The sequence below is a fragment of the Glandiceps talaboti genome, chromosome 9 (genome assembly GCF_964340395.1).
Source record: "Glandiceps talaboti chromosome 9, keGlaTala1.1, whole genome shotgun sequence".
Taxonomy (NCBI): Eukaryota; Metazoa; Hemichordata; class Enteropneusta; family Spengelidae; genus Glandiceps; species Glandiceps talaboti.
In genome coordinates this window covers 7,206,709-7,222,808 of record NC_135557.1, presented here as the reverse complement: position 1 = coordinate 7,222,808, position 16,100 = coordinate 7,206,709, and the positions used below count along the sequence as shown (strand labels likewise).

The window sequence follows — 16,100 nt, the reverse complement described above, 5'->3', positions numbered from 1 at the left end:
AACGTGAAAGTTGGACTCTAAAATTTGACGAAAATCTTTTAAACCTGCCAATGCTATCTTTACAACGATATTGGCAATATTTGCATAACGTAGGGTCATTTAATTGTTGCTAACTGACAATTTGAAAGTCGACTTTTGACAAAGTTACCGTACAGTACACACCAACATGTAGACAATGGTTTCCAAAGTAGCCATTGTTTGAAGGCGACAAAATAATGGGTGATAAACCGAAGGTATTGTTTCCTCAATCAATTTTTCTTCATGTAGCCCACATAACAAACTTTGACATTAAGAAGTTAACAGTACAATTCCACCTAAAAAAATAACACGTTTTAAATTGCAGTCCCTGTCTATATTTGGTTGTGTAAATAGCTTGATTCAATATGAACCTGTTACCTACTAGTTATATTCAAGATGGCGGATTTATGTTCTGTTGTTACCATGTTAGGCAGTTTTATTACCCTCGCTCGTTTAGATCAGCTCATTAAATGGTTAATTAATCAGTCATGCTATTAACGAGTTTGTTTATCGAATTAGAGATGTTGAATTTTTTGTTGATTTCAATGTTTTTGATGAATAGCCATTCACTTCGTTCTAGCTGCATGGACTTCAGTGTAAAATACACCACAGGAGGCCAAGTTCCATATACACCATTCGTGTGAACCTTACACAACTTTATTATTGGCAATAATCCAATTCACAATACATGGTATGCCAAACATTTTTAAAGGAACTATTAATAAGGTGTATGTGGTACTCATTGCTAGGTTACAGGTATATGAGAGTTGGTTGGTTGTACTTTGACCTTCTAGCCACATATAAAAGCCTTGTGATAGACTTAGCACAGCAATGTTTAGTAGATCATTTGAACACACAGACATATATGTTTGAAACACCTACACAAATGCTCTCATTTATACCTCTAGGTCATCATAATCAAAGTAAGCTATCCTTACCACCAGCAGAAATACGTAAAATTAGGACGCCATATTCTACATGATCACCATCCTCATCATCATCATCATCATCATCATCATCATCATCACCACCACCACCATCACCACCACCATCACCACCACCACCACCATCACCATTATCATCATCATCACCTCCTTCATCAGTATCAGTAATTCAACAAACCCCAACACAATGCTTACACTATTACTATGGCAACGTCAAAAGCTACCCATGTGAATAGACTGTAATAGCCATTGCAATTACGTCTTACAAAAATATCAACTCTTCCCACCCCCATCCCCATCCCACTTGCCCATCTTCCCCATATTACATATCTACAATATCGCCTCAAGATTACTATATATCATAATTTGTACCCAACTTTTTTCACTTTCTGTAGTGCAAATAATACCATCGACAGCACAACTTGTCGAAGTCACAGGATTTCGAGAACAACGACTATCTTGTACCGTAGGTTTGAATCAATCATTAGAAAGGTCATCTTCGGTATCTTTTGTATTATGGAAAAAATCTCCTCCGAAGTTAGACAGATGCCTGACACTTCAAACAACGTTCACTGCACAAGGTGATAGCAAATCAAGCAAAACGGACAAATACTCGATAGATGTCAGCTTTACGTCAACATCCACACTTACAGCAACCGTACAGGTCAATCACTCTGTAGACGAAGGAACAGAGTTCATGGTCTATATATTTGTAACATTTCCTCTCTATTATGGTACGGTTATAAAACGTTGTGCTCACGTTAACTCGAACGCGAATTCAGGTGGGTGTTAAAGGCTGTGTGGTTTTGGACAATGATTGCCTTAAATTAATGTGTTACTTGATATCAATTTTCAAGACAATTGACATTCACTATGTATTCCGTCATGGTTATGGCACGAAATATTGATTTTCTTTTCTTTTTTTGTCTTACATATAGTCACATCTTTGTTGAATCTCACAACGTTGTCTCCTGATGAGCAAATAGTGGAGAGCGTTATTCTTTCAGGGACAGCTTTAAAACAACACCCGGTGTCCCCTGTGACCGCTACACCCCCAAAACAGCCCGATGGAACTAACACATCAAGATATTTTACAAACATTGACACTCAAAAGCCACCGTTATCCTTAATGACTACATCAAAAACTACTCCAAAGGCAAAGGCAAACCTGTCTTCCCTCGTTCAAACAATTAGACCTGAAAACTCTAAGGGAGGGTCCATTGACGCAAATAAAGGTATGAAACCATAACTTGAGTTCAACATTATATACGTAGACAGTGGCTAAATACATATAGGCAATTCCAAAATTTGTCATGGTCGCGCTCTATTTCATGTATGTGTGTACACATGGGGTACACGTGGTATAGCTAATTACTCCATTAATTATAGAGCACTGCTGCTTTCCTCGATGTCAGCACAATACGAAAACATCCCTGATTTGCACTTCTCCAGAATACCAAAGGACAAAGCTCTTTGAAAACCGTAGAAGGGGTGATGATACCCCCAATTTAAGTGAGGGCGCTGTATTCTCATTCCTGTTTGCAGTCTGGCCTATTTGCGTAAGACTTATGTCAGCAGTCAATTGTGAGGTGTGTATAAGAATTTGTTTAGCATAGTGTTTTCATGGACAATGTGATTGACAAAATTATTTGGAAAAACTTTAACAAAGTACACCGGGTTAGCTTAATTAACATGAGATAAAATTAATCAATATTGTAGATTTGTGACAGGTTGTCCCTTCACGCTTTCCTGTCCTATTTCCCATGTCCTACTCCTAAGTCTTATATATTCATAATATGATGTTGAAGCGTAAGCAAACATTAAGTATAAATTTTGTTATAAACAAAGAAAGAAAGTGACACGTGTAGGAATTGAAACCCACCACCCCTGAACACTATAGTCAGAGTGTTCTAATCAGTTGAGCTAACATGCCAACTGGGAGAAACCATAAATTGTTTATGATGTGTACTTTCATAGCTCTAGGCGGTGGTGAGATGCCAACTCATGTTTAAGTATGTTTTGAGTGAAAGGGTGTTTAATACATACAGCCCATTTCAAGTTACAGTTCACTGGATCTGTGTGATACAAACCAGAAGAAAACAATTAAATAGGAAATAAATGCAACTAGAAGCAGGCAATATGGGAGCCATTGTTTTGACGTCTGCATTTGATGTCTCCATGTTGGTATGTTAGAAACTGTATTCGTACTCAATAGTGTAGCATAGGATAATTTCATCTTGGTTTTGGTAAGGTTGTATCAAACGGAGACAATGAATGATGACCTGTAAAAGTTTGTACATTACAATGTGTTATATATTCTGTTTTAGGATACAACACTTTAATTTATGTTGTAACTGTGTTATCGGTTTTACTGGCGATTATATTGGTGGCCTTACTAATAAGATGCTTTAGGTACGTATATATACCTATATATTCTCTAACCTCAATGGTATATTCTCTAACCTCAATGGCACATTCTCTAACCTCAATGGCACATTCCCTAACCTCAATGGCATATTCTCTAACCTCAATGGCATATTCTCTAACCTCAATGGCACATTCCCTAACCTCAATGGTATATTCTCTAACCTCAATGGTATATTCTCTAACCTCAATGGTATATTCTCTAACCTCAATGGTATATTCTCTAACCTCAATGGTATATTAAATGTAAATGTACAGTGATAAAATACATGAAGGGGTTAGTGATTAGAAATCTTATCTGATATTGCATGACTATGATATCTAAAAACATGAATATAAAGTTGACATGATTTCCTAACACAGTGTATGGTTTCTTTGATGGCAAGAGTTGCCACCTTGACATCGTTACATTGTGAATCGAAACAAGAATACCAACCACTTAAATATCCACCACAATACGTGGACTTCATTGGTCTGGGCACCTCATGTCTTTACACAAGGATTCACTTATTTTTTTCATATTGGAGGCATTGCAAAGCCCACCCAAAAGAAAAGTGACATTATACATTACATAATCCCTTGATATTGCTTATGGCGCAATTTGAAATTATGTGGTTGACAGATCTTGTGTGTCTAGATCTAGTGTTATAGATGTTTAAGTGGCTCCAGTATAGAGTAATTGAGTATGACTCCTATGAAGTTGAAATTCTTCGTCTAGTTCCAGGGAGTCATTGGCATAGACAGTTTGACTACTTTGTAAATTCTGGGCATGAAATTGTTTTTATTTTCTAAGGAAGCGTACCACTTTTAATTTCGCTTTGTTTTTTTGTAAAGATCAATTTTAAAATCACAAAAAGATTTGTTTTGATGAATTATAAAGAATTAATAATTTCCTATTGCATTTTTCTTCAGGAGCAGGCGTCAACAAGACAGTCGTAATGTTGTACTGAAAGGTGTGCGCAGAAAAGGGAGTTTTACCAAAAAGAAGAGTCAGCTACCGAGTTGATTGAAGTTTTGTAGCAATGTATTATCATGGACAAATATTACGTACAATGTACACGGAAGAACACATTCATATATGCTACATACAACCATTCATTAATCATATACACTATGGAAAAACATAACGACAAATAGTTGGCTAGTCCAAAAGGTATCACCATTGCACAGGTGAATATCATTAATAAATTCTTATATATATATATATATATATATATATATATATATATATATATATATATATATATATATATATATATATATATATATATATTCCAACGCCATATATAGTGACGTCATTAAGTGTCATAAATGTTAACGTTCACATTGTGATACAACATGGATATTGGCAAGAACCCAACAAATTACTAACATGAAAATCTAATATGGCTGCAATTTTTAAGATATCCGCTAACTGGTATGTTTACCAAATGTACATCGTCATTGTTTAACTTACATTTTCACAGATCTTCTCCCTACTCATTTTTTTGAAATCTAACCTTAGGTTCACTGTCCCTTACTGATTTGGTGCTCTGACGATATTTATATTTCTTTGCGGTTTCCACTTCATACAAATTAAACAAAACACTTCTGTGTTCAAATATTGGTATCGTATGACATACAAGCAGTAAATCATATTATAGGTAAATACTGCCATGGCCTAATAACTTACTGAAATTAATTCAACAATTCAGTAGACGACAGAGTCCGATAAGAAATAAAAAAGAAATTATTTATTACTGGTCAAAGGTTGCTTTAAATTCATCCATCTAGATAATTTGTCGCAGGTATGTGTTGAGATAATATAGAGAAGATTAGTATGCATGTACTCTGACATTCACAATTCACAACTTCAGCGAATTAAATTGCTTTCATGAGTTATACAACTCTAGAGGTACAGTAGTAACTTTGCATAGGCACACATTTTCCATTTATACTGTGTTACTTTTGACATAGCTAAACCATGGTTTGCTTGTAGAAGTATGAAATTCAAACAATTTATAATATTTACATTCAAGTCGATATTCAAATATTACATTACTGCCGTGTATTACACTGACAGGTTCCGTCTATTTTAGTGGAATTCTCATCATTTTTCACAGATTGTCCACATTTTCGTTAGTGGAGAGAGAAAGTTAAAGGTGACGACAAGAGTTAGGATGTAATATTCATGTGATGTCATTTAAATATGATCCAGGTCTACATATGTTGTACTTCCTAACTCTGAGACACTACCGTGGAGTCACATTGTTTCATTTGCTTGAGTACCAATGTGTAATACTTGTACAGAATATATTATTACTTGTTATAAACTTATTATTGTTATAAATTTGATTTTTATTTCAGCAGATTTGTATTTGATGAAAATGTGTTTAATTTACCACTTTCAATATGCATAGTGTCCTGGAACACCATTTCTCATATTATGTCTTGACGTGATTTGTTCAATTACCTTTTTTTCCAATTATTTTTAAGACTAGTAATTTCACCCACCTTTTGAGAGTTTCGCGCTCAAAATTAAAAAAAATAATGCTTTTGATCTTTAGTTAAGTAGAGTATTGTGTGCTATGATTTGTAAATGATGAACAATAGTTCTATATAAGCTAGAGAGCTTTCATTAAAAATGCATTTCTAGTATGGAAACATCGAATCTGGCTGAGATAAAACGTTGGTCACCATAGTAACAACGCAAGGCATTTCTGGTGATGTTATTGGATTCATTAATCATAAAAAACTGCTGATGGTAAATATCATCATCATCATATCACATCATCATCATCATCATCATCATCATGATCATCATCATCATATCATCATCATCATAACCATCACCACCGCCACCGTAAACATCATCACCACCACAACCATCACCACCACTATCGCCACCACCACCACCACCACCATCCACGACATCATCACCATTATCGCTACCAAAATCACCACCACCACCACCATCATCATCATCATCATCATCATCATCATCACCATCTCTATCACCATCGTTATCATCATCACCACCACGACCACCACCACCGCCACCATCATCATCATCATCATCACCACCACCACCACCACCATCATCATCATCGTCATCATCATCGTCATTATTATCATCATCATCATCAGTATCACTATTTGCTTTGATCATTTCCTGTCGTTGTTACACTGACCATAATCTGAAAACAAGGAGAGCACTAAGTGTGTTCACATACGTTCTAATGGTGTTATACGTATGTCAAATTAATATAACAGAGTAACTTATAGTAGTTCCCTATTGTGAGGTGACTGACACTTTTAAGGACTCGCTAGTACTCTAGAGGTCATGGGTTAAAATCCGGGACTGACCCTTAACCAAGATTTAGTGTTCTCAGCTGTGTCTCACTCACAATACGGGTGGTGTGACCGCTATTACTGTATAATGACGCCAGTTGTCTATAACGGAGACTTAAGGAGCAATTTCTCTGTGATATCCCTCGCCAGGCTTGGATGAATAAGACATAACACGTGGGCCAATTGGAAAGTTGAGGCAGTTCCACAATGACGTGGTAGCTAGCATGTAACATAGCCATGACATGTTGTCCGAATCCTGAATAGAAAAACTAGTATGTAGTATTATGTGTACTTGTCGGTATGACCTATCACTGAGACCAATACACGGCAACGCAAATTGTCTCGTTTCACTTATTTTAGCATATGGACTTGTCTGAGAAATCTGTACATTGCATAATCACATGCAATTTGTGTTAATGTGTACCAAAACAGTGTTTGCCACGCGACATCAATGCAAAATATGTAGATGAAATAGAGATACTGCGAAATATTACAAAAAAGAATTTCAATCAGAAATATGATATCTGTTCTTAAATGCAGTATACCTCTACGAACCTTTGCTTCATACGAATATATTCCATAAATAACAACTTTAGCTGATTAATATGTATTTAATAATTGCAGATATAATCAATTTACACTGACGAATATTGCATTTCTAACATGCACGCGCGAGCAAACGCACACACACACACGCACAGACAGACAAACAGACAGACAGACATAGACATAGACACATACTCAGACACAGACACAGGCACAAACACACATTTTATAATTGTTGGATCTGTTAGTACTTTTACAGTGAGGTTACTGTTGTATTTAGTCACATGATAAATACATACATTATGACATCACAATACAGTGACTGGTCCGATTTCACACGGTATGGAATTCCCCGTAATGATCTACACATTTACGAGCACAGCATACAAAAGCGTACGCAGCCTCGCCTGGAAGACTCAAGCTCGGATATGTCCGCGTTGTTCAAGTACCACATACAACGATTGCATTCTGTAGTACAATAGCAATGATACAGAGCAGCAGCCCCCATACATTGACCACCCGATGTGTATTTTGCGTCGTTATCTGGGTTACAGGTAAGCCATTTGTGTTTTGGGATTTGGTGTTTGTCTACACAAATATAACATGAGGTGACACAGCATAGCGTTTTACCGATCATTGGTTCAATTTACCCTAGCTGTTGACTATCTTTGGGGGTGGTTTACACATAAAGGGTGAACATTTATGTTTGTCAAATATTCAATAGGCGACAGAGGCCGGGTCATAGGTCGCCGATACTTATCATATCAATGTAACTGTTTACTGTACGTGTCTTCCAAATGCAAAAGTAAGACGCAATAGGCATTGGACTGCTCAGTGGTCCAGATTAGCTGTGTATATGCGAATGTTAACGTTTTCACTCCAATGTCGTTAGTACAAAGTGCGTTACCCCCAAAATGACGACACTCGTCATGGCCCCTTCTATGTCTACGATACATATAACCACCTTGACTTCTTTAGCATGTTGAAATGTGGAATGCTGATAATGAGTGTACAACATAGTACAGAAGAGAAGAGTACAATGCCTAATACAGCTAAAATGATGTTGGCTTGGTGTTTCACTCATGTAACATGACATTTAATACACGCCCTCAGACAACTTAAAGCTAAAATGATGTTGGCTTGGTGTTTCACTCATGTAACATGACATTTAATACACACCGGCCCTCATAGAACCTACAGCTAAAATGATGTTGGCTTGGTGTTTCACTCATGTAACATGACATTTAATACACACCCTTAGACAACTTACAGCTAAAATGGTGTTGGCTTGGTGTTTCACTCATGTAACATGACATTTAATACACGCCCTCAGACAACTTAAAGCTAAAATGATGTTGGCTTAGTGTTTCACTCATGTAACATGACATTTAATACACGCCCTCAGATAACTTACAGCTAAAATGGTGTTGGCTTGGTGTTTCACTCATGTAACATGGCATTTAATACACGCCCTCGGACAACTTAGAGCTAAAATGATGTTGGCTTGGTGTTTCACTCATGTAACATGACATTTAATACACACCCTCAGACAACTTCAATTGTAAAATAAACAATTGCATAAGCGCCGTATGACTGAGCAAAGGTATGATGGTATCGATTAAATTGCTAATTTGCATATTTGATTAACTTTTGGAGTAAGAGATATATAGTCAGGACTGTACTGAATTCAAGTGAATTTGCTACATATATTGATTTCACAATGGTACGACAGTACAGAAAGACATTTCAAAGTCTCAGTAAGCACAGTAACTACATTTCCCCTCATATGGGACTATTTTTCAGTTCATCTCTAGTTAGTGTTAATGAGTAATTTGCATAATTAGTGATTTTATTTTTAGGCTTTATCTTAAGAATGTAAAGTACAAATTTCATATAATTTGGTACACATATCAACCATTACAATGTGCACATGAGATTTCTTGATGTAACTTATACTTTTAATGAATGATTTGTAGCGTCATAGGTTGGATTTCCCTATATTGTGAATGAACGGAATCAGCAATTGATGCATTGAGTGATTAGGGGAAAAAGTACACACACACACACACACACACACACACACACTGAATGCGTACAGAAACCTATCATTAACTTTATATTGGACACACGTGGATTGTCAGCAATATGCTTTATACTGAATACATCACTATAGTTAGTAATACTTTTTTAGGCGAATTGTTAACATTATAATCATGTTTACCATTATTAGTGTCATTATCATTATCGTTATCAGAGTAACTTTCATTATAGTTAGCACTATCATCATTAATGTTATCATCATCATCATCATCATCATCATCATCATCATCATCATCATCATCATCATCATCATCTTCATCGTCACCACCATCATCATCATCATCATCATCATCATCATCATCATCATCCTCATCATCATCCTCATCATCATCATCATCACCATCATCGATCATCATCATCATCACCATCATCATCATCACCATCACCACCACCACCACCACCACCATTATCATCATCATCATCACCACCACCACCACCACCATCACCATCATCATCATTATCATCATCCTCATCATCATCATCATCATCCTCATCATTATCATCATCATCGATGAAGACTTGTTACTGGTACTGTTATCATGATCACCTATTATCAGAATTCTGTTCGTTTACATCATATTGTCTTTGTTACTGGTCAAGACATTATAAACGAAACCTTGACTGTCTACCTTTCCTCAGACCACTTAAAACGTGTTTGTGTGGTCTGAGACCTTTCTAATCCCATGTCTGCCATCAAAACCAAAATCGATGCTCTCATGTTCATGTTACAAGAGAATCATCAATGACAACTCTCCAATGTTTTGCTCTTTCTACAGTATTGACAAGTCACATATCATCACCATTCGCATCAGGGCAACGACTATCTTGTACCGTAGGTTTACAACAATCATTAGAAAGCTCGTCTTCAATATCAGTTGTATTATGGAAGAATTCTCCTCCAAACAAAGAAAAGAGTCTAACATTTGAAACAACGTTCACTACGCAAGGTAACAGCAAATCAAGCAAAACCGACAAATACTCGATAGATGTCGCCTTCACGTCAACATCCACTCTTACAGCAACCGTACAGGTCAATCACTCTGTGGATGAAGGAACAGAGTTTATGGTAGATGTATTTGTAGCATTTGCACAGTATGATGACGTCAGAAAGCGATGTAATTTTGACATTTCTCCGACAGCAACTTCAGGTGAGTAATGTCCTAGTATTGGGAAAAGCGATACAATATGTAGTAAACAGTGTGTTAAAGAGATGTCTTAACAAGAAAGGAAGGAGCTCAGTGAGTTGAACGTAGAGGAGCATAAATTATAGGATTGGTGACAATCTTGTGTAGACATGCATACATACATACATACATACATACATACATACATACATACATACATACATACATGGACGGACGGACGGACAGACAGACGGACGGACGGACGGACGGACGGACGGACGGACGGGCGGGCGGGCGGGCGGGCGGGCGGGCGGGCGGGCGGACGGAGGGAGGGAGGGAGGGAGGGAGGGACGGACGGACGGACGGACGGACGGACGGACGGACGGACGGACGGACGGACAGACAGACAGACAGACAGACAGACAGACAGACAGACAGACAGACAGACAGACAGACAGACAGACAGACAGACAGACAGACAGACAGACAGACAGACAGACAGGTAGGTGGGTAGGTAACAATATAACATCTTAGATTTTAAGGTTAAATAGTGTTCCTTTGCCATGAAGGAAAGTATACGTACACTCCATTTTTACTTTTTCCATGTAAAATGTTTTACTTTCTAAAAAAATATAATATATTTTGATCAATTGTACTCATAGCAATTGCTTCAATGGATAACGCCACCTCTGGTTCAACGCCACTAAATAACATTTCTGGTACAACAACAACAACACAATGGCCTGTGCCGTCATTCACTTCGAGACCTAGTCAGTGGCCACACACTACTAGTCCATCGGTTTATTTCAAACAAGACAGCACTACTAAGTCATCAACAGAGCGAAATGCAAGTAAATCTGATGAAATGAAAGATATTAATACTGGTAAGAGGAAAACCAGTCATGTTATTTGTTATCCGTTTTGAAGTCGTGACTATCAATTAGACTTTATTAATTGATATTTTATCATAGCAAAGAATATTCAAAATCCTTGGAAAATTACAAATGTGACAATCATAAAACATACGTTTATGGATGCTATACAGAAGATTTCGTCTGAGCTTGTAAATGCTAGAATCACAATCAGCAGCATTGATCACCAGCTTTCATGTTGAGATAGACACAATAAAGATAATAATGTGTCTACTCCGTATGTTGTCTGTGTTTTGTTAATGATAACGAAAACAAATGCAAATGTAACAAAATACAGAGCAGATACAATACAAGGGATAGAGGTGTATGTGGTATCTTTATTGTGTCTATCTGAACGTGAAAACTGGTCATGAGTATCCCTGTTCTCGATATATCGTTTAATAACATTTGCAAGATGATATGAATCACATGTAAAGTTAGTCAAAATTGAGACAGACTAGCATTCTGGTCATAGGGTATCACAAAATTAATCATCTGTCATAAGGTATCACGACTTACTACTTTCTCACAATTATATTTCAAGAGTTCTATATTCAAAGTGCAAGAACGTCATCTCTACAAGTATGAGGGCTTTTCCAGGATTTATACAGCTTATAAAGGACGTTGACATTAATCTTACCACAGTGCTCCCAGTCGTCTGTCTTTGTGTGAATCTATTTTTTTCTAATTTGTACAAAACTTAATATTTCAATATTTTTTATGTTATAGGAGGCATGCCAGACATCTACATGAAAGTAACGATTGTACTGAGTATTGCTATTGGTGTTTTTTGTACTATGGTACCAATAGTTTTAGTCTTACGGAGGCGAGGATATTTCAGGACCGGTCACCAAAATGAGTACGTAAGATTTATGTTGTGTATGAAGACTGCCATCATACACACATATAATCCCACATAAAAGTCAAATAGAACATTACATTATACATTCACCAAATTTACACACACCATAACGTAGACCTGTTGTATAAAGCCGCGTTGTTGTATCACCATGGTAATCATAGACTATGTCGAAAATAGCTCAACAACGAAAACTATTATATGGTCACCAAATTACCGCATAACATAGATCCAGTGTATTGGTAAAAAAAACACGTCCATCTATCTTCCACTGCCTATGCGCTCATAGAGTACTGCTGCATACAACATAGTAGTTATTTTATGATTCTTGGTTCACCACACAATTTAGCACTGACAAACGTAATGTGGGAAATAGTTGCTACATAACATGTACATCGCTCAGGGTAATAAACGTGCCTAGTATAGTATGGCCAGGCATTGCAGGAAGTTACAGCTAGTAAATAGCACGTGACATGATCTAGGCCTATCACAGAAGGGTATACGAAAGTGGTGTGTTATAATTTATTCAGACATCTGTGGACAAATAATGTATAACAATCTAGCTATTAGTTGCCCTAATAATGGCATCCATGGTGAAATAACAATTCTCGCAATACCTTAATGAACGACAAAAAGTGTGATATATTAATAATAAATTTTAAAATGGTACTTACCATTCAGTCTTGATTTCTTGTAGGAGTTCTGGTACGGAGAGTGTCGACGCTCCTGCAGGATTACATCAATCTAGGGAAGACATTGAAAACGCCCAACAAACTGAATTGACATACTTGAAGATGAACACAGAATATCAAGATATAGATATAATAGCAAGCTTTAAATACAAACCAGAGAAGACCGATAAGAATGAAGAGACAGCGTTAAGTAGTGACTGTGGTTGATCATTTGATACACTGAATTCGTACCATATATATATATATCCAACAGGTGGATACCATATTTGCAGTTCGATTGCGTATTCCATGTAAAACATAACAACTGCTGAGAGCAATACCAAGATGAGTAAAAGCACTTGCTAGCAAAATCCAACTTAGAAATTCATGCACGGCATAACAATAAGGCGTGTTCGTACACATGTCAACACCATATCTGTATTCGTAATGTTCTAGATCCTACGCCTTTTTAAAAAAAAACCACCAAAGTTAATGTTTTATTGCGATAATGTCGACTGAATAGGTTCTTTTTCACTTTTAACGTAAATTGCTGTCAAAAGACTCGGTGAAAATTAACTCATTGCGATATGCATTTATATATTTTATGTGCTTTCTGTCAATGTTACTAAAGATCCATACATTGTTAAGGTCGGGGCGACCAGAGAATTACATAAAGAGGAATATCATTTCATTGACTTTGGCAATAATGTGACAAAGCGTGATTCTCATAATGCATAACATAAATTTATGATGGAGAGGACATACTGAAGGGTTCATTGTTGATTACGTCATCCCACGTGATTATACTTTTTTTGTCTGTTTTCTAAAATAAAATACATACCGACACGTATTATAGCTGTCCTGAAAATTGTTTATTATTCTAGAAAAAACGGAATATTAGGAGAAAACAGACATTAAATACAACATCGATCAGAATATGTAATATATACCGTCCGCAGACTTATATTGGCCGAGCGGTCGGGAGGCAAATATGACGGTATCTATTTTGTACAATTCGTACAATAAATAGCGTCCCCCACCCACCGTAACTCCATGGGTAAGAGGCTCCTCACAAACATTGAAACCCAATGTGTTGTGATACCAATTGTTTGTAAAAAGTATACCCTTTCTGATACCAAGTTGAATTTCATTTTGTAAAAGCTCAAGGCTCCCATGGGAAGTTACCCCCAGATCTAGTGTGTCAGTGTGGCAAGAATACTGAAGTTTTGAATGTAGACCCACCAGAATTGAAACGCTTCCAAAAAAATTCGTGTGGCTCCGATTATGTTCAATTTTAAAATAGGTGGGGTAGGTAGATTTTTTATTTTATTACATATATTTTTGTGTAATTCATGAGAGTCTAGTTCAGGTTTTACATTTTTTTTTAAATTGATATCAGTTAACGCATCCACTATTTCTTGCGAGACTTTACGATTTTCGCGATTTTATTATTATTTTTCTCGAATACGTACAAAAAAGGTTAGGGTTGGCATGAAAATCTAGGTGGGGGTCGGGTAACCGGAAGCAAACAACTTTTTCGTTTGGCCTTATCACGAAGGATTTAGTGCCACGAGGGCCTAAATAGAAACAAAAATATTTTGAGAAAATAAGTTTACAGGTACAATTAACAAGTAGCACTTTGTATAGAACTAGTAACTACGAGGCTTTGCCCTTATATGGTATCGGTACTTATATACGTCACACGTGGGAGGATATGTGTAGTTGATAAGGTAATTTAGTCTAGATGCGTACTGTAAAGGTGACCAGACAGGCGTTATCATTATTTATGACCTAGGGGGTTGGAGGAAAACTGGGGGTGGCTACTCAAAATTTCATTTAGTATTATTACTACCTTGACATGTTAAAATAGCATCAAAAAGCATTCTTTTAGTCCTTGAATTTCACAATCTCCACAGATGGGAGGGGAAACCTCTCCCATACCCCCACTTGCCTCCCTCAAACTTCAATTCAACTTGTACCGCCGATTTTCCAATTTCACAAGCTACTTTGGGGAAGAGCGGCATTCACTGTTACCTCTACCTTTTGAAATAAGCTCGATCCATTATGTTATGAGGAATTTCAATTTCAAAATGAAAAGTTTGGTTTTGTTTGTACCTTTACGTACGTACGAACGAACGAGCGTCTATGTGTCTGTGTGTGTGTGTATGTGTCTGTCTGTATGTCTGTCTGTATGTATGTATGTATGGATGGATGGATGGATGGATGGATGGATGGATGTATGGATGGATGGATGGATGGGTGGATGGATGGCTGGGGATGAATGGATGGATGTATTAACGTATGGATGGATGTATTAACGTATGGATGTATAGATATATGGAAAACTCAACCTTTGTACAATGTTTGTAGAACGCCTATAACAGTTATAACTGTAAAATGGGGGTTACGAAAAAAAACACTGAGTCAAGAAGGGGGTTACCCAAACGTTTCAAATCATGCTATTTTAACATGTCAAAATTTTCTGGATTTTCAAAGCAATTCCACTGAACACCCCCCCCCCCCGTCATAAATAATGACGACTCCCTTATCTGGGTTTTATACAGCTACCCCCAAGCGCAGATACAAGGAATTTACTAAAAGACTGAAGGTCAGTGTACATAATGTGATGAGTTTAGAGTTGTCTCTAACTTTACGTCCCGGTGGATGCAATCATAGAATGGGTGGGTACCCGTGCTTGTTAGCGAAATGTTAAATGTACCCCCTTTCCCAGAATATTACAATGAAAAACACCCCCTTTTTAGTGAATCTGGGAGAAAACCATTGCAAAAAAACACTCCTTATTTTTGAAATCCGGGAGGGTTTACCTTCAAGGTAGAATTACGGGACCTTTGTCCCTGGGCCTTCGTCGGGAAGTTTTTTTTATTTCCGAGAGAGAGTAGAAAATGGGCATCCTACCCCTATTCTCGGAGGCTGATCTGAAAAGGTACCCTTTCTTACGATTCCACTGACCTAGATAGCCGACGACCCCCCCCCCCTCCCCTCTTTTCCGTGAAATTTCTAGCAAATATACCCGCTTCGTCTGGGACTGCCACCGGTACCACCGGGGTTTACGTATGCGTGTGCATTGTATAGTTATTTTACCTCACCATTGTCAAAATTCAAAGTTGAAAATTGATGAGATATTCGTCATCAACAGCAATGTTGTAGTCGAC

At 37.1% G+C, this 16,100-nt stretch overlaps 1 protein-coding gene across 1 annotated transcript; it reads left to right on the top strand.

Annotated features, from left to right (window-relative positions):
- Nucleotides 1-7,605: 7,605 nt before the first annotated feature.
- LOC144440374 (uncharacterized) lies at nucleotides 7,606-13,717 on the top strand. Its single transcript, XM_078129742.1, has 5 exons — nucleotides 7,606-7,816; nucleotides 10,139-10,510; nucleotides 11,149-11,370; nucleotides 12,127-12,256; nucleotides 12,954-13,717. The coding sequence occupies exons 1-5, from the start codon at nucleotides 7,747-7,749 to the stop codon at nucleotides 13,153-13,155; spliced, it is 996 nt and encodes a 331-aa protein (XP_077985868.1). The 5' UTR covers nucleotides 7,606-7,746; the 3' UTR covers nucleotides 13,156-13,717.
- Nucleotides 13,718-16,100: the final 2,383 nt, after the last annotated feature.

What these genes read in the sequence shown, in the direction of transcription:
- LOC144440374 (XM_078129742.1), top strand. Translation starts at nt 7,747, where the DNA reads ATGATACAGAGCAGCAGCCCCCATACATTGACCACCCGATGTGTATTT. An exon ending in TTCTCCGACAGCAACTTCAG is followed by an intron (nt 10,511 to 11,148) that starts GTGAGTAATGTC and finishes TTGTACTCATAG; the next exon opens with CAATTGCTTCAATGGATAAC. An exon ending in AATGAAAGATATTAATACTG is followed by an intron (nt 11,371 to 12,126) that starts GTAAGAGGAAAA and finishes TTTATGTTATAG; the next exon opens with GAGGCATGCCAGACATCTAC.